Source organism: Natator depressus, chromosome 14 (assembly GCF_965152275.1).
Source record: "Natator depressus isolate rNatDep1 chromosome 14, rNatDep2.hap1, whole genome shotgun sequence".
In the NCBI taxonomy this organism is placed as follows: Eukaryota; Metazoa; Chordata; order Testudines; family Cheloniidae; genus Natator; species Natator depressus.
The window spans coordinates 41,779,217-41,799,017 of NC_134247.1; the positions used below are offsets into that span (position 1 = coordinate 41,779,217).

Below are 19,801 nucleotides of genomic sequence, written 5' to 3' on the forward strand. Positions count from 1 at the left end.
CTCCTTCCTTGTAAGTGTTAGGGTGGGATGTGGGGGCAGAATGCAATTGCTCAGTCTTTGTGTTGGCTTTTCCCTCAATGCTATTCCTCTTTCTCCCCAGCACAATGACTCCTCTCTGGATTGTGTCTTTCCCATCAGGTGCTGAGCGAGCGAGTGAGAAGAAGGAGGGGAATCATCATGAGGCAGTTCCTGGGGAAGTGGAACCACAGGGAACCTTTTTGGGAAGAGCTGAAGGGAATTTTTCCCATTGCTGGAATCAGGGAGAAGCCTGGGGAAATTGGCACAGGTCAGAGAAGCTTCTGATAAACCAACCCAGGAAGAAAGTGGATGAATCTATTAATGGTGGGGGAGGAGACGAGAATCCCAGAGAGCAGCAGACAAATCCCAAGGAAGAGACACCCTGGCACTGCCTTGAGTGTGGGAAAGGATTCATTGTGAGATCACAACTTGTTACACATCAGAGAGTCCATACGGGAGAGAAACCATTGCAATGCTTTGACAGTGGGGAAAGCTTCAGTAAGCGCACAGATCTTAATAACCATGGGAGAAGCCACACTGTAGACAAGCCCATTCAATGCGTTGAATGTGGGAAATGTTTCAGTTCAAAGTCAGCACTAAATTCACATGAGAAAAGCCACACAGCAGAGAGACCCCATAAATGTTTGGACTGTGGGAAAAGTTTCACATGGAGGTCGGCACTTGTTAATCATCAGGCAATCCACACAGGAGAGAAAACCCACAAGTGCTTTGACTGTGGGAAAAGTTTCAAGCGGAAATCAGTCCTTGTTCGTCATCAGGCAATCCACACAGGAGAGAGACCCCACAAGTGCTTGGATTGTGGGAAAAGTTTCACATGGAGATCAGCCCTTGGTTATCATCAGAGAATCCACACAGGAGAGAGACCCCACAAGTGCTTGGACTGTGGGAAAAGTTTCATACGAAGGTCAACCCTTGTTCAACATCAGGCAGTCCACACAGGAAAGAGACCCCATAAGTGCTTGGAGTGTGGGAAAAGTTTCACATGGAGAGCACGCCTTTTTTATCATCAGAGAATCCACACAGGAGAGAGACCCCATAAGTGCTTGGACTGTGGGAAAAGTTTCATATGGAGGTCAGACCTTGTTATTCATGAGGCAATCCACACAGGAAAGAGATCCCATAAATGCTTGGATTGTGGGAAAAGTTTCATACACAGGTCACACCTTGTTAAACATCAGGCAATCCACACAGGCGAGAGACCCCATAAATGCTTGGATTGTGGGAAAAGTTTCATACGCAGGTCAGACCTTGGTAGACATCAGGCAATCCACACAGGAGCAAGACCCCACAAGTGCTTTGATTGTGGGAAAAGTTTCAAGCGGAAATCAGGCCTTGTTAGTCATCAGGCAATCCACACAGGAGAGAGACCCCACAAGTGCTTGGACTGTGGGAAAAGTTTCATGCAGAGGTCATACCTTCTTAAACATGAAACAATTCACAAAGGAGAAAGATCCCATAAGTGCTTGGACTGTGGGAAAAGTTTCACAATGAGGTCAAACCTTGTTAATCATCAGAGAATCCACAGCGGAGAAAGACCCCACAAGTGCTTGGACTGTGGGAAAAGTTTCACTTCGAGATCAGCCCTTGGTTATCATCAGAAAAGCCACACAGGAGAGAGACCCCACAAGTGCTTGGACTGTGGGAAAAGTTTCACTTGGAGATCAGCCCTTGGTTATCATCAGAAAAGCCACACGGGAGAGAGACCGCACAAGTGCTTGGACTGTGGGAAAAGTTTCATATGCAAGTCAGATCTTGCTAATCATCAGGCAATCCACACAGGAGAGAGACCCCACAAGTGCTTGGACTGTGGGAAAAGATTCATACGAAGGTCACGCCTTGTTCAACATCAGGCAATCCACACAGGAGAGAGACCCCACAAGTGCTTGGACTGTGGGAAAAGTTACATTTGCAAGTCAGATCTTGCTGGTCATCAGGTAATCCACACAGGAGAGAGACCCCACAAGTGCTTTGATTGTGGGAAAAGTTTCAAGCGGAAATCAGTCCTTGTTCGTCATCAGGCAATCCACACAGGAGAGAGACCCCACAAGTGCTTAGATTGTGGGAAAAGTTTCATAAGAAAGTCACAGCTTGTTCAACATCAGGCAGTCCACACAGAAGAGAGACCCCACAAGTGCTTTGACTGTGGGAAAAGTTTCAAGCAGAGGTCATACCTTGTAAAACATCAGGCAGTCCACACAGAAGAGAGACCCCAGAAGTGCTTTGACTCTGGGAAAAGTTTCATGCAGATTTCACACCTTGTTAAACATCAGGCAATCCACAAAGGAGAGAGACCCCACAAGTGCTTTGACTGTGGGAAAAGTTTCATGCAGAGGTCACACCTTGTTCAACATCAGGCAATCCACAAAGGAGAGAGACCCCACAAGTGCTTTGACTGTGGGAAAAGTTTCATGCAGAGGTCACACCTTGTTCGTCATCAGGCAATCCACACAGGAGAGAGACCCCACAAGTGTTTGGATTGTGGGAAAAGTTTCATAAGAAAGTCACACCTTGTTCAACATCAGGCAATCCACACAGGAGAGAGACCCCACAAGTGCTTAGACTGTGGGAAAAGTTTCATAAGAAAGTCACACCTTGTTCAACATCAGGCAATCCACACAGGAGAGAGACCCCACAAGTGCTTGGACTGTGGGGAAAGTTTCATATGCAAGTCAGATCTTGCTGATCATCAGGCAATCCACACAGGAATGAGACCCTATAAGTGCTTGGACTGTGGGAAAAGTTTCACATGGAGACCGGCGCTGGTGAAGCATCAGAGAATCCACACAGGAGAATGACTCTATAAGTGCTTGGACTATGGGAAAAGTTTCACATGAAGATCAGATCTCGTTCAACATGGAAGAATCTACACAAGAGAGAGACCCCCACAAGAGCTTAGACTGTGGGAAAAGTTTCAGACAGAGATCATACCTCATTAAAAATGGGAGAATCCACACAGGATGGACGTGGTCCACTCCCAATGACTGATGAGGAGGGGTCAATACCAACAAAGGGAAAATTGCTTTTGTAGTGAGCCAGCCACTCTCAGTCCCTATTCAGGCCCAAATTGATGGTGTTAAGTTTGCACATGGATTGTAGCTCTGCAGTTTCTCTCTGAAGTCTGTGTTTGAAGTTTTTTGGTTGAAGGATGGCTACTTTTAAATCTGTTATTGAGTGTCCAAGGAGATTGAAATGTTCTGCTACTGGCTTTTGTATGTTACCATTCCTGATGTCATATTTGTGTCCATTTATTCTTTGACATAGAGACTGTCTGGTTTGGCCAATGTACGTGGCAGAGGGGCATTGCTGGCACATGATGGCATACATCACATTGGTAGATGTGCATGTGAATGTGCCCGTGATGGCGTGGCTGATATGGTTGGGTCCTATGATGGTGTCGCTAGAGTAGATATGGGCACAGATTTGGCAATGGGATTTGTTGCAGGAATTGGTTCCTGGGTTAGTGTTTCTGTGGTGTGGTGCTGGTGAGTATTTGCTTCAGATTGGGAGCTGTCTGTAAGCGAGGACTGGCCTGCCTCCCATGGTCTGTGAGAACGAGGAATCCTTTTCCAGGATAGGTTGTAGATCGTCAATGATGCGCTGGAGAGGTTTTAGCTGGGGACTGTACATGATGGCCAGTGGTGTTCTGTTATTTCCCTTGTTGGGCCTGTCCTGTAGAAGGTGACTTCTGGGTCTCCATCTTGTTTTGTCAGTCTGTTTCCTCACTTCCCCAGGTGAGTATTGTAGTTTTAAGAATACTTGATAAAGATCTTGTAGATGTTTGTCTCTGCCTGAGGGATTGGAGCAAATGCGGTTGTATCTTGGGGCATGGCTGTAGACAATGGATCGTGTGATGTGTCCTGGATGGAAGCTGGAGGCATGTAGGTAAGTATAGAGGTCAGTAGGTTTCCAGTATAGGGTGGTATTTATGTGACCATCACGAATTTGCACTATAGTGTCCAGGATCTCTTGTGTGGACTGGTCCAGGCTGAGGTCGATGCTGGGGTGGAAATTGTTGAAATCCAGGTGGAATTCTTCAAGGGCCTCCTTCCCATGGGTCCATATGATGAAGATGTCATCAATGTAGCGCAAATAGAGGAGGGGGTGCTAGGGGACGAGAGCTGAGGAAGCGTTGTTCTAAGTCAGCCATAAAGATGTTGGCATGCTGTGGGGCCATGCGGGTACCCATAGCAGTCCCGCTGACTTGAAAGTATAAATTGTCCCCAGATCTGAAATGGTTGAGGGTGAGGACAAAGTCAGAAAGCTCAGCCACCAGGTGTGCCGTGGCCTCATCAGGGATAATGTTCCTGACAGCTTGTAGCCCATCCTCATGTGGAACATTGGTGTAAAGAGCTTCTACATCCATGGTGGCCAGGATGGTGTTTTCAGGAAGATCACCAATACGTTGTAGTTTCCTCAGGAAGTCGGTGGTGTCTCGAAGATAGCTGGGAGTGCTGGTAGCATAGGGTGTGAGGAGAGAGTCCACATCGCCAGATAATCCTGCTGTAAGAGTGCCGATGCCTGAGATGATGGGGCGTCCAGGATTTCCAGGTTTATGGATCTTGGGTAGCAGATAGAATACCCCTGGTCGGGGCTCTAGGGGTGGGTCTGTGTAGATTTGTTCCCGTGCTGTAGCAGGGAGTTTCTTGAGCAGTTGGTGTAGTTTCTTTTGGTACTCCTTAGTGGGATGGAGGACAGAGGCCTTTAGAATGTGGTAGAATCCTAGAATCCTAGAATATGAGGGTTGGAAGGGACCTCAGGAGGTCATCTAGTCCAACCCCCTGCTCAAAGCAGGACCAATCCCCAATTAAATCGTCCCAGCCAGGGTTTTGTCAAGCCTGACCTTAAAAACTTCTAAGGAAGGAGATTCCACCACCTCCCTAGGTAACGCATTCCAGTGTTTCACCACCCTCCTAGTGAAAAATTTTTTCCTAATATCCAACCTAAACCTCTCCCACTGCAACTTGAGACCATTACTCCTCGTTCTGTCATCTGCTACCACTGAGAATAGTCTAGATCCATCCTCTTTGGAACCACCGTTCAGGTAGTTGAAAGCAGCTATCAAATCTCCCCTCATTCTTCTCTTCTGTAAACTAAATAATCCCAGATCCCTCAGCCTCTCCTCGTAAGTCATGTGTTCCAGTCCCCTAATCATTTTTGTTGCCCTCCGCTGGACACTCTCCAATATTTCCACATCCTTCTTGTAGTGTGGGGCCCAAAACTGGACACAGTACTCCAGATGAGGCCTCACCAATGTTGAATAGAGGGGAACGATCACGTCCCTCGATCTGCTGGCAGTGCCCCTACTTATACATCCCAAAATGCCATTGGCCATCTTGGCTACAAGGGCACACTGTTGACTCATATCCAACTTCTCATCCACTGTAACCCCTAGGTCCTTTTCTGCAGAACTGCTGCCTAGCCATTCGGTCCCTAGTCTGTAGCAGTGCATTGCATTCTTCCGTCCTAAGTGCAGGACTCTGCACTTGTCCTTGTTGAACCTCATCAAATTTCTTTTGGCCCAATCCTCCAATTTGTCTAGGTCCCTCTGTATCCTATCGCTACCCTCCAGCGTATCTACCACTCCTCCCAGTTTAGTGTCGTCTGCAAACTTGCTGAGGGTGCAATCCACACCAGCCTCCAGATCATTAATGAAGATATTGAACAAAACCGGCCCGAGGACCGACTCTTGGGGTACTCCGCTTGATACCGTCTGCCAACTAGACATGGAGCCATTGATCACTACCCGTTGAGCCCAACAATCTAGCCAATTTTCTACCCACCTTATAGTGCATTTGTCCAGCCCATACTTCTTTAACTTGCTGACAAGAATACTGTGGGAGACAGTGTCAAAAGCTTTACTAAAGCCAAGGAACACCACGTCCACTGCTTTCCCTTCATCCACAGAACCAGTTATCTCGTCATAGGAAAGTTGTAGGAAAGGTGCCTGGCAGCCTCCTGTTCATAATTGTTAGGGGAAATTAACCTAGTTAGCATATGTGACTCCATTTTGGGTTTCTTCTCGGCCATTAACTAGAAGCGAGCGCACCACGTACCAAGGAAGGAAGGAAGGAAGGATCCTTCAGAGTGGACAGCTGGACAGTTTCAAGAGAAGGGAAACAAAGGAGACAGGAACCAGCCGACATGCCTGAAATAGCTGCTAATTCAGCATTTTTGCAGGGGGAAGTGGCTGCAGGGCATTGGTGATAGTGTCAAAGTTTGACTCAGACTCACAATTTATCAGACCACTCTGTTTTATTAGCAAAGCTGCTCTGCTAATACATTTAGAAGTGAGCCCCCCGAGTGGGGCTTGTGTCTCTTAATTTATACAGTTTTTTGGAGAACAAGTTACAGAGAAGTTACAGACAAAAGAAGAAAAAGATTTTTAGTCACCCCCCTTCGAAATCCCTGAGACCAGTCACGTATCTTCAATTACCTGCCACCCTTAACAGTCTCCTTTAACAGCTTCCAGTTAACTTAACTAATTGCCCTTCACACTTTCCGTTCTGATGCCTGCTTCTTAGACGTGCTGGCTCTATCTTAATTGCTTCTCCATTCAAAAGCTAACTGTCCCTTCGTGTGCTCCCTCAGATACTTTGTAACATGTTTTGGCATGACCTCTCATATACAATGTATCCAGCATGTCCCCGTATACAACGTTATACTTATACTTCCAAAATCCCCCCTTTTGGTCAAGGCTACACCCATGACCAATGACTTACTGGATTCCGTACATCAATCGTTCTTTTTCATTACTTTCACTGGTGACATTTAACAACATTAGATTAGCACTCTGGTTAGGGGTAACCTGATGGATGGTGTGTCTTGTGCAGTTTTGGATACAACAAGAAATCAATTGAAAACACACAAAGATTATTAGAATTCCAAATAGGATAGTCAGGATTCCTTGGAACAACCAGTTTCCCAGACTAGAGAAATTGAATAAGTTACTTATCCATTTCCACAAGGAACCTGGTTCTTCGTGGGGAAGGTATGCAATTTGCTCCAGATGGCTAGCACGATTTATTACCTCATTAGTATTATCAGGTATGTATACACAGCATTCTGTTCCAATTAGAGCACAGGTCCCTCCTTTGGCTGCCAGTATTATATCTAATGCCCGACGGTTTTGGAGGGCCGCTTGTCGGACCGCTCCTGCTTCTTTGGCTACAGCTTTTAAGCTCTCTCCTTTCATTGGCCATAATCTCAACCATCGCTTGTAACCTTAAAAGCCTTTTTGCGTGGTGGATTACCCCCCCTACTGGGACTAAAGAAATGCCAATAGCTTCTTCCCAAATTAGGGGGCTTATGTTATCCACATACGATTTAGCATCTGGCAAGTCCCTCCTTTTTCGCCTGAAATTGCAGAGGCGATTTCGTGGGAGGGATTGAAGCACCCGGAATTGTGGGAAAAGCTGAGCAGGATAACAGATACCTGACCAATTTGCTGGTAACACAGTGTAAGCATTTTCCCCACAAACCCAATGATGTCCCATTAAAGCTGGGAAGGGTTGACTGCAACCCTTTGACATGTAAGAATTTACGAAGGAGGAATAGTATCCCCCAAAGGGCACAGGATGATTTTCACTGGGAGAAGAGGTAGCATTCACATGACATTTGTAGATGGTGCTGTTTTTCTCAGGGAGGCTGTAGGGGGAGCAAGAGATTGAATCTTTGGTTTGATCCCAGGTTGAGAGGAAGTTTATCTTTCCATACCCGGTTCGCCATTCTCCAACCTTGTTTGAATAGTCCCATACACCATGGGACACGATGTATTGGAGACAGCTGCTCCTCCCTAGATTCAGCCCTGTCCCATTACACACCCAGCACCAGTGGCCCTTTCCTTTCACCACACTTATAAGTTGAGGAACATATGTTTTTCCCAGCCCCCAAGTGTCATTTTCCTTCCATGTCCTTTTAAGTGGATAGGGTTCTCCAGCAAGCTCTGAGGAATTCAAAGGGATTGCCATGGTGGGAATACTAGCTTGTGAGTGAGCTGGGATGTGGCTGCAGACCCAGCAATTAGAAATATTCAGGATCTGGGCTATCTGCACCTGTTGTTGGGTGAAAGAATTGTCACTGTCACTCTGGATTCCCCAGACCCTCAGGACACAGTAGCTGAGGATTAAGCTTCTCAAAGGACACATGTTGGAAGCAGGACCCTTTCTGGTTCCGACAACCCCTTTCGAGGGAACCGCAGTCACGGTTTTAAATCCACCAGGCAGCAGGCGCTAGGCTCACTACTGCTTCTTGTTTGTTGGGTCCTGCTGTCTGCTTACCCTCTGCTTCTGGCAACCCTTACGAGAGCGCAGATTGTAAGGTATTGCAGGCTGTTCCTCTTTGTCTTCTGGGGTGGAAGCTGGTTCTGCGTGGTCTTGCAGAGGTGCTTGGTCCCCTTGAGGTGGCGCTGGCTTACACTGTGAGGCGTGGATCCATGCAGCGATGCCGGATAATTTCACTGCTGTCTGGGTGGTGAGCAGTACCTGGTATGGACCCTTCCACCGGGGTTCCAAGGCGTGCTTCCGAAGGTGGTGCCACATGTAGACCCAATCACCAGGCTCAAGAGTGTGACAGGCAGCAGAGGTGGGTTCCGTCGGCCAAGCTGCTCGCACCTGTGAATGGAAGGAGCTCACAGCTTGCATTAACCCTTTGCAGTACTGGAGGAGTGTGCTGTGAGTTGGGTTTAGGTCTGGGGCTGGGGTAATAGTAGCCATTGTTCGCATAGGGCGTCCCATGATGATTTCAAATGGACTCAGTTTGTGTCTCTGGGATGGGGATGACCGAATTTCCATAAGGGCCAGTGGTAAAGCAGCTGGCCAGTTTAACCCTGTGGAACTGCAGATTTTTGCCAGCTTATTTTTAAGCACACCATTTCGCCTTCCAACTGCCCCTGCACTCTGTGGATGGTCAGGGCAGTGCAACAGGTGGGTGACATGTAATACCTGGTTTAGATGTTGAACAATTTTTCCAGTAAAATGTGTTCCCCGGTCACTAGACAAAGTGGCAGGAATTCTCTTGGTAGGGATAATGTGGTTTAACAGACATTTTGCAACGGACAATGAATCAGCTTTGTGACACGGAAAGGCTTCAATCCAACCCGAAAACAGACATATTATAACTAAAATGAATTCATATTTCTGACACTTTGGCATTTGTACAAAATCAAGTTGCCAGTGTAGGAAAGGTGCTTGAGGCAAACCCCGGAACCCTTGTGTTACTTTTACAGATTTGCCTACATTGTGGCTTTGACAAGTAACACAAGCGGCACAGTGGCAGGTTGCAAAGGAGCTGAAATGGGGAGCCCACCACCCCGCCTTACTCATAGCAGAGACCATCCCCTCCTTGCCGACATGTGAAACACCATGTAGCAGGGCGGCTAGAGACGGGTAGAGTGAGAGGGGGGCTACAAAGGTACCGGTGGGCGATCGCCAAAGGGAATCAGAATGCAAAGAGCAACCCAAAGACCGGAGTGGAGAGGGAAGTTTCAGACAGCAGGGAAGCTACAGAATCAAATAAGGAAGACTGAGGGATTTGCAGATAGACACCATCTGGGGAGCAGTAAATAGAACAGCCAAGTTTGCATAGCAAGTCCCATCCCAGAGGGTTTGCAGGGGTGGAATCAGAGAGGAGGAATGCATGCTCCTCAGAGAGGGGACCGACCTGAACAGACAAAGGTTTTGAGAGGGGAAAAGAGGTAGGGATCCCTGTAATGCCAACAGCAGACACAGATTTTCCAGATCGCGGAACCTCAGGCAAGTCAGTGGTGCGGACTGTAGAAAGAGAAGCTCCAGTATCAAGAAGGAAAGGGAGAGAGAGATCATTTACAGTCAAGACACATTCTCCAGTAGGGGACAGAGGTAATAAGGGAGCTAAAACTTTGTGAGATTCCCCAGCATCCCGTCATTGTTGGGGTGAAAAATAGGGTTGGGGATCAGCTGGAGGAACCAGAGGGGGGTTCACTTGATTTCCCATACAATTATTAGGTCGTCTTGGACACTCTTTTTTCCAGTGTCCAGGCTGTTTACAGTAGTTACAAACCCCAGTTAATCCAGCCCCCCGCCCCCTTCCGCAACCCCGTCCCTGTCCCCGGTGTGGTCTGCTTAGTCCTGAATAATGCTGTATCTGCAGAGCCATTAACTTTCGGGAGGACTGTTCTTCCTTTCCTTTTAAAGTGCGGTGGCAATGCTCTGCTACTGCCAGCAATTTGTCCATGGTTTCAGTCTCCCATCCCACACTTACTCGTTGTAACATGCTGCCTGTGGCAGGGAGAAGACCATCAACAAATGCATGTACCAAGGCCCCCTGCCCATTTACATCGGGCTCTTGTATTCCTGAATGTTGTAGGAAAATATCAGTTAGCCGGGACCTGTAGTCGCCTGGGCTTTCTCCTTGCCCTTGCTTACAGCAACGTATTGCTGTCCAGTTTGTTTTAGGAGACCACACTTTGGGAATGGCTTGATGCAGGCACTTCCAAAGAGCCATACACCGGTCTCTGTATGCCGAATCTGAGCTAGTACTTTTTATGGTTGAGTGGCGTGCCTCAGCTGGCCAGTCTGCGGCAGCCAACCATTTTTCATAATAACTGGCAGGAGCTAACAATTTACACAGTTGGAGGAGATCTGTCTCAGAGGGTTCATAGGTTTCACAGATTAACAGAAACTCCTCAGCAAATTTGACAGAGTTTTCCTGTGGTTTGGGAAAACTTTTAACTATAGATAAAAGTTCCGTACGAGTCCAGGGCTTATAATCCCATATGGACTCACTTTCTCCCATCTTAAGCACTCGTAAGGGTGCCACAACAGTTTGATCAGAGTCTCTCATTAACCTCCCATCAGGTTCTCTTTTCCAAGAAGAGATGTCAAGAGAATCTTTGCAGTCTGCTTTGGATTTCTTCTTCATAATATTTTGCAGAGCTGCGAGGCCAATGAGGGATCTTCTTCACTTTCATTATCTGTAGTCACTGAAGATTTTTCCTTTTCTGATTTCTTATTTGCGCAGGAGTATGATGGGGGTTGGGTTTGATCCGGATCATTGCACAGGACTGGGCAAAGGGGAGCGCTCGGACTAGTGGTGGGAGAGACTGCATCCAATTGAACTGTTAGTTTTTTGATAGAATTTTTAAGAGAGGTGAGTTTTGACTCAGTCCATCTACGATTTGCCTCTTCCCACCACTGCATGAAGCAGTCTGCTTCTCCTCTCTCCAATTTGGTTTTTGGGAGGACGAGTTTGCTTTTTAAAGCGTCCACTCGATCCTTGTCCCAAGAACCTAACAGTGGCCACTGTAATTTGGGGTTCTCTAGAGCTAATTTGGACCATTTTTCAAGAAACCTACAAGAGTCCGGACCCCTCCTAAAATACATAAAATAAGCTGGAGTTCCCTTAGGGAACTTTTCTACCTTAGACTTCTGATTACCCACCCAGGAGGACTTCACACCACACTCACACAAGAAGGAAATTCGGGCTCAGCAGAGCGGTACCCGGTGCAACACACAGAAAGGAGCCCACAGGCTACTGCCTCAACTGCCCTTGCTTTCACACCAGGGGTTATACCCAAGGCGTGGTGCGGCTGCAGCTGTGCAGATTCCACTTATTCAGACCGTGGGGACGGGGACCCCTTGGTCAGCCAGTCTCCGGACAGAGATGGCTCCCAGATTCACACACACACCACGGGGAAGACGGATAGACACAAAGACAAGACAGTCCTCAAATCGGTTAAAGCACAAAAATAATAATTACCTGAGACGTCTGATTCCAGAAGCTGGATCCAAAGACCCCTACCCGAACAGAGTGGGAACCAACAAGTTCAATGGCGTAGACTGCGCTGCTGCTGTGTACCTTTCTGTCTTCTGGAGGATCGCTTGGACTAAGCGTCCAGGCACCGGCTGCCACGATCGTCCTGCAAGGCAGTCAGGGATCACACAGCCTCAGTGAAGCCGCTTGCCATCTCGGTGGAACCTCCAAATTGTCAAAGTTTGACTCAGGCTCACAATTTATCAGACCACTCTGTTTTATTAGCAAAGCTGCTCTGCTAATACATTTAGAAGTGAGCCCCCCGAGTGGGGCTTGTGTCTCTTAATTTATACAGTTTTTTGGAGAACAAGTTACAGAGAAGTTACAGACAAAAGAAGAAAAAGATTTTAGTCACCACCCTTCGAGATCCCTGAGACCAGTCACGTATCTTCAATTACCTGCCACCCTTAACAATCTCCTTTAACAGCTTCTAGTTAACTAATTGCCCTTCACACCTTCCATTCTGATGCCTGCTTCTTAGACGTGCTGGCTCTATCTTAATTGCTTCTCCATTCAAAAGCTAACTGTCCCTTCGTGTGCTCCCTCAGATACTTTGTAACATGTTTTGGCATGCCCTGTCATATACAGTGTATCCAGCATGTCCCCTTATACAACGTTATACAATGTTATACTTCCACAATAGATAAGGAGAAGGCCTGTTTATTGGGTTAGGCCCCCCGAGGCACACAGGGAGGATGTTTTGCCAACAGTATATAATCTTTGTGTAACCTGTAATCGGGGTCCCGCTCTGCTTAACGGAGCGGTACCACGCTCGAGCGTAATAAACCTACAAACTTTAAGACACTCAGCAGTCTGTCTTTATTTGGTTGCCTCAGCCTAGAAACGAACTGCACATGTCCTAACTGGAATAATTAGTAACAGTTTGGGACTCTAGGCTCGCCTTCGTAAGCGAAGCCGCACTCCTTCTCTCGGATAACTCCAGCCGGCACCGGGTGAGTTCACCTTCGAGAACTCGGAGGAACGGGTGTGTGGGCCGTCGTTTAGGTGATAGGCTGGCACCTTAGGCGTTCTTTTGGTAGCCCTAGAATGGGCTCTGGGCAGAGTGTGAGCAGGGGAATCCCTTTGGCTGAGATTCTCGGGAATTGGAAAAATATTTCTGGCACCCATGGGTTAGGTGAAAGGAGAGCTGTAATTTTGTGTAAAGTCGAGTGGCCAGCGGTGACTATTCAGACGCCCTTTGGATGGCCACCCGATGGAACTTTTGCACAGGATGAATTAACCTGCCTTAGACAACAGCTGGAGGACAAGCATCCAGCTCAAATGGATTATTGGTATGTGTGGGATAATTGGGCATACGCCGAGATAAGGGGCGCCCCTCGACTTTGGGCTCTGGTACCAGATCTAAGGTTTGCATGCCGCTTGCAGGTTCCGCTCCGCCCTATGCTGCTTTCCCTCCTCCGTCTCTTCCCGCAACTCCTCCTCCTGTTGCCCCTCTATACCCGTCTCTAACCCTACCCCCTGTTGCGCTTCAAGCGCCCGATACAACAACCCGTTGCGACGAGCAATGACCGTGTCACTATGGTCACGGTCCACCGCCCTTTTGGGCCTGGGGGCCTGGTCACCTGGCAGTCCCAGATGCCGAGGTTGCGCAACGATCCGGAAAGAGTTCTACAGACTATCCGTTCAGTCTTTACAGCGTTTAACCCTAACTGGGCAGACGTCCAGGCTATTTTGCAAACCCTATTTACCCCTGACGAGAAGTATTCTATTCTAGACGCCAATCGGCGTTGGGCGGGGGACGCTGAGAATCTCACCCCTTGGCCCGAAGCCAATCCAGGTTGGGATCCTAACGACCTCAATGGCCGGGCCAGCCTCTCAGCTGCCCGGGAAGGGCTCCTGAAGAGCATCCGTAGGGCGGGTAGTAAGACGGCAAATTGGTCAAAAATTAGAGAGTGCCAGCAAGACCTAAACGAGCATCCGTCTGCATGTTTGGCCCGCTTGTTTAAGCAGGTTAGAATGTATGGGGGAGGGGTGGAGCCAGAAGCCGAGGTTAGCCGCATGATGATGGTCTCTTACTTTGTCGATCAAGCGGCGCCGGACATAAAGAAGTATTTAACTAAACATGTTCCCGATTGGCCAGGGAAAGCCCTAAGCGAAGTAGTTCGCCTGGCCACTTTTGTGTTTAATGGTAGGGACGAGGAGAAAGCTAAGGAAAAACGTAAGCAAAAGAAGGAGGAAGTAAGCATGTTGGCAGCCGCATTGCAGGTTCCCTTGGGGAATCAGCACTGGCAGGGACACGGGAATACAGGGGGAGGGGACGCGGACGTGGGACAGGACGGGGAGGAGGCTGTGGTGGGACAAGGAACAGGAACTGTAATTATTGTAAGCAACCGGGGCACTGGAAGAGGGAATACCTCCTGCTTCCACAAGGGGCTCCTTGACAGGATCAGCCGGCGACCGGTTCCTCCTTTCCCCCTAACGCTCCCCAGGACTTCGCTAATCCCCAGTGACTAGAGCGGAGATTTTGGGAACCGTGGGAGAGTTGGAATGGGATCTTGGATTGCAGTCGCAAATTTACTTGAAAATTGGGGAACGGTTTGTACCCTTTTTGGTGGATACAGGAGCCACCCTTTCCACTTTAACTTTTGTTCCGGGCTCTCTTTCTAATACAAAGGTCTGGGTGCAGGATATTGAGGGTGACCCGTGGCCGTCTCCCCTATCCTGCCCCGTCCCTGTGGAGCTGGGTTCTTTAAAGTTGTCACACAGATTTGTTGTTATGCCAGAAGGCCCCGCTAACCTTGGGTGGGACATGCTTAGCAAGCTGGGAGCCCACATATATTATGCCCACGAGGGGCTTCACATGTCTGTCCCGGACTCGACAGTTGCTTCTCTTATGGCCTTGGTTACCCCGATTCCCGATCTCCCCACAGAATTGTCCAGCGTCCCACCCAATTTGTGGAGCATGAGTTCCACCGACGTGGGCCTCCTTAAATCAGCCACTCCAGTCAGTCTGCAGGTAAGGGATGGGCCGCCTCCCTCCGTAAAACCGAAGGAGGCGGAGGAAGGTATTTCCCTTCTTATCTCTAGCTACTTAACCCAGGAGGTCTTGGTTCCATGAAGTTCTCCTTGCGCTGGGCAACACAGCATGGGGAGGAGGTGACCAGCCCTCAGCGGAGAAAGAAGTGGTTAGGGACTATTTAGAAAAACTGGACGTGCACAAGTCCATGGGGCCGGATGCGTTGCATCCGAGAGTGCTAAAGGAGTTGGCGGCTGTGATTGCAGAGCCATTGGCCATTATCTTTGAAAACTCGTGGCGAACGGGGGAAGTCCCAGATGACTGGAAAAAGGCTAATGTAGTGCCAATCTTTAAAAAAGGGAAGAAGGAGGATCCTGGGAACTACAGGCCAGTCAGCCTCACCTCAGTCCCCGGAAAAATCATGGAGCAGGTCCTCAAGGAATCAATCCTGAAGCACTTAGACGAGAGGAAAGTGATCAGGAACAGTCAGCATGGATTCACCAAGGGAAGGTCATGCCTGACTAATCTAATCGCCTTCTATGATGAGATTACTGGTTCTGTGGATGAAGGGAAAGCAGTGGATGTATTGTTTCTTGACTTTAGCAAAGCTTTTGACACGGTCTCCCACAGTATTCTTGTCAGTAAGTTAAAGAAGTATGGGCTGGATGAATGCACTATAAGGTGGGTAGAAAGTTGGCTAGATTGTCGGGCTCAACGGGTAGTGATCAATGGCTCCATGTCTGGATGGCAGCCGGTATCAAGTGAAGTGCCCCAAGGGTCGGTCCTGGGGCCGGTTTTGTTCAATATTTTCATAAATGATCTGGAGGATGGTGTGGATTGCACTCTCAGCAAATTTGTGGATGATACTAAACTAGGAGGAGTGGTAGATATGGTGGCAGGTAGGGATAGGATACAGAGGGACCTAGACAAATTGGAGGATTGGGCCAAAAGAAATCTGATGAGGTTCAACAAGGATAAGTGCAGGGTCCTGCACTTAGGATGGAAGAATCCAATGCACCGCTACAGACTAGGGACCAAATGGCTAGGCAGAAAAGGACCTAGGGGTGACAGTGGACGAGAAGCTGGATATGAGTCAGCAGTGTGCCCTTGTTGCCAAGAAGGCCAATGGCATTTTGGGATGTATAAGTAGGGGCATAGCCAGCAGATCGAGGGACGTGATCTTTCCCCTCTATTCAACATTGGTGAGGCCTCATCTGGAGTACTGTGTCCAGTTTTGGGCCCCACACTACAAGAAGGAGAGGCTGAGGGAGAAGCTGAGGGAACTGGGATTTAGTATGCAGAAGAGAAGAATGAGGGGAGATTTGATAGCTGCTTTCAACTACCTGAAAGATGGTTCCAAAGAGGATGGTTCTAGACTATTCTCAGTGGTAGATGACAGGACAAGGAGTAATGGTCTCAAGTTGCAGTGGGGGAGGTTTAGGTTGGATATTAGGAAAAACTTTTTCACTAGGAGGATGGTGAAACACTGGAATGCGTTACCTAGGGAGGTGGTAGAATCTCCTTCCTTAGAAGTTTTTAAGGTCAGGCTTGACAAAGCCCTGGCTTGAATGATTTAATTGGGGATTGGTCCTGTTTGAGCAGGGGGTTGGACTAGATGACCTCCTGAGGTCCCTTCCAACCCTGATATTCTATGATTCTATGCTTCTGTGATTCTAATGCTCCTATCCTTCCTGTGAAAAAGCCAAAACCGGGCCCAGATGGGCGCCCAGTTTATCGGTTCGTTCAAGATCTGCGTGCGATAAATAGTTATGTTATAACCCCCCACCAAGTGGTCCCTGATCCGAGTACTATCCTGACACTGATTCCCCAGTCGGCCAGTGGTGTCCTATTGCAGTACCTATGGGATCGCCCACGCCCCATAGTTTACTATTCCGTACAATAGGACCCGGTCATTCAGGATTGGTCTCCTGTGTGCGGTCCATTGCCGCTGCAGCCCTTATGGTGGAACGGTCACGCCCTATTGTTCTGGGGCACCCTTTGACTGTCTGGGTCCCCCACGAAGTTGAGGTTCTCTTAAAACAGCATACAACGCAAGCGCTATCTCCGCAGTGGTCCCACAAATTCGAGCGGATTCTGCTGGATTCAACTATTGGGGTCTCGAGACTCCATCAGGACTTCTTGTTTTCTTGTTACTTGGACTTATATTTGTTGTCCTGTTTTGTGCGTGGTACACTGGAGGATGCAAATACTGGTATGGGTGCCCTGTGGAATCCCCTCTCTATTCTCGAGTTCGGTACACAGATGGGAAGGCAACAGCTTCCTGGATTTAACCCATGCTATAGCACAGGGGGTTAACCGAACGCGGTGTTGGGTCTGTATTCATACCCCCACGTACATAGGTCAGGGAATCCCGTTGGTAAGTGAGCCTATCCCTCTCAACCGAACCCTCCTGGCCGGATTATGGACAAACACTCCATTTAACTGGAACGTTACAATCCAAACTTGGTCTATTGATATGGTGGCCCAGGGTAGTTATGCTTTATGTGTGTCACGACGTAAGAATTTCAAAAAAACAGTTTTTGTGGGTAACTTTGTAGGGTCCAATGATACCACCCGCATTAGCTCTGGTGCGGCAAGTCCCCCCAAGTATTCCAGGGCGCCGTTGCCGGTCCCTGAGGGATCAGGCTGGTTCTGGTTGTGCAACCACACGGCTTATAAGGTCCTCCCGGCAGGTTGGTGTGGTACATGCACCTTAGTACCCGCTGTTACAGTACACCAGACCAGTGAATTGGAAAAGGCTACAGTTAATATTTCTGCAGCCTTAGAATTAATGGCAAATGCCACTGCAGATGCCTTGTCTACCCTTCAAATGGAGGTGACTCAGTTATGTCAGACCACACTGCAGAACCCCTTAGCCTTAGACTATCTCCTTGCAAACTTTTTCTATGCCTACAATGCTGTAGTATGTGCTGCCAGCAAATTTTAATTTGCATCGAGGTTATTCTGCCCCGATATAGTTTACTGACGTACATAAGAAAAGGAAGGACTGTCAGGGGAAATCAACCTACTTAGCATATGTGACTCCATTTTGGGTTTCCTGTCGGCCATTAACTAGAAGCGAGCACATCACGTACCAAGGGAGGAGGATCCTTCAGGGTGGACAGCTGGACAGTTTCAAGATAAAGGAAACAAAGGAGACAGGAACCAGCCGAGGTGCCTGAAATAGCTGCTAATTCAGCGTTTTTGCAGGGGGAAGGTGGCTGCAGGGGATTGGTGATAGATAAGGAGAAGGCCTGTTTATTGGATTAGGCCCCCCGCCCCCAACCCGAGCCCCGAGGCACACAGGCAGGATGTTTTGCCAACAGTATATAATCTTTGTGTAACCTGTAATCGGGGTCCCGCTCTGCTTAAGAGAACGGTACCACGCTCGAGCGTAATGAACCTACAAACTCTGAGACACTCTGCAGTCTGTCTTTATTTGGTTGCCTCAGCCTAGAAACGAATGTGCGTGTCCTAACTGGAATAATTCGTAACAGTTGCTGTGAAATATGAAGGGAAGCTGTCGGGATTCCTGTCCCCGTCCCCGGCTCAGAGCTCTGCTTCCTGTCTCAGCCTGTGGCTGGCAGGCGTGTGGGAAATGAGAAGACCCTCCCCTTCTCCGTGTGCTGGGGGGACAAGGAGCTCTCACCGTCTCCCAGCCCCTGGAACCTCCTGGCTGCTCTGAGCAGGGTGCCTGTGGGATTCTGCTACTCTGGCCCTTCACTCTTTTCTTTCTTTGCCATGATTAGTGGGATTGTGGCAGGGGCAGCAGGTGCTGAATGGGGGACTCTTGTTGTTTCAGATGCCGGTGACCTTCGAGGAGGTGGCTGTGTATTTCACCCAGGGGCAGGGGGTTCAGCTGGACCCCGCTCAGCATCTGATGTGTTCTGACCAGTGTTCCCTCAGTTTTTACGTCCAAGTGCGGAATGAATTTGGTTCTACGCACCAGTATGTGACCCATCATCTCCATATTCGTGCACAGAACAAAATTCATGGGGTGGGGGTGGGGCCAAGGGATTCGGAGTGTGGGAACTGGCTCAGGACTGGGACAGGGATGAGGTGCAGGGGGTGAGGGCTCTGGATTCAGGTGCGGGCTCTGAGGTAGGGCTGGGCATGTGGAGGTTGACGTGTGAGAGGGGGTTCAGGGCTGGGACAGAGGGATGGGGTGCGGAGGGGTGAGTGCTCTGGCTAGGCATGTGGGGGTTGGGACTGGGGATGAGGGGTTTGGGGTTCAGACTGCAGTGGAGGGAGGACTCCCCCAGCCCTCTCTCACCACAGCAGTTTGAGGCCAGGTCAGAGGCAGCTCTCCCCAGCCACGGCGGCTCCTGTGGTCCTGGGCCAGGCTGAGGGAGGGGTTCCTCTCCCCAGCAGCTCGAGTGGACCTGGGCCAAGCATGAGGAGGGGCTCCTCTCCCTGCCTGCCTCCACGGCCCTCCGTAGCCTGCAGTGCAGCTGCGTAGCTTGCCGGGAACACAGTTTCTGACGCCCGACCTCCCGTTAGCAGAGTGATTGCTAGTCCCTGAGTTCCCCCTTTGGGGCTAGGTTGTCTCATTCCCAGATAGCCTCGCATTGCTCCAGGCCGTGCTGAAAAGCATTTAGTGTTTGTACATTTTATCCCTTCTGGGCCAGAATTAACCAGATGCTAAAAAGGTGGGAGAAGGGACAGTAAAATGTGGAGTTTTCGCTTCTGTGCTATTTCAGGGCAACGGGGTGAGTGCGAGAGATTCCCTCCTTCCCCTCTCACTGTCACGCTCCTCTCTCCACACAGCAGCCTCTGTCCCAGCCATGGAAAGTTTAACCTGCCTCCGTTCTATCCCTCCATCTCCCGCGGTGTCACATACCACCCTGTCCCTGGCTCTCCATGCTTAGGAGTCACAGCTTTGATGTCTATGATCTTAGTCAAACTCCGGAGGGCTGGAGAAAGAAGTGTCACAGACACTTGGAGTTGGCAGGGAAATCTCAATGAACTTCAAAGCACAGTTGGACCTTCAGATATTAT

General features: G+C 49.0%; 1 protein-coding gene across 1 annotated transcript in view; it reads left to right on the forward strand.

The window, feature by feature from the left end:
• The window catches only part of LOC141998047 (uncharacterized), a 31,290-nt gene that overhangs the window by 3,072 nt on the left and 8,417 nt on the right, over positions 1–19,801 (forward strand). Inside the window, 4 exon segments of the mRNA XM_074970686.1 lie at positions 139–2,918; positions 2,920–3,002; positions 12,722–12,779; positions 13,798–14,025. Of these exon segments, the coding sequence (XP_074826787.1) occupies positions 139–2,918; positions 2,920–3,002; positions 12,722–12,779; positions 13,798–14,025 (3,149 nt within the window).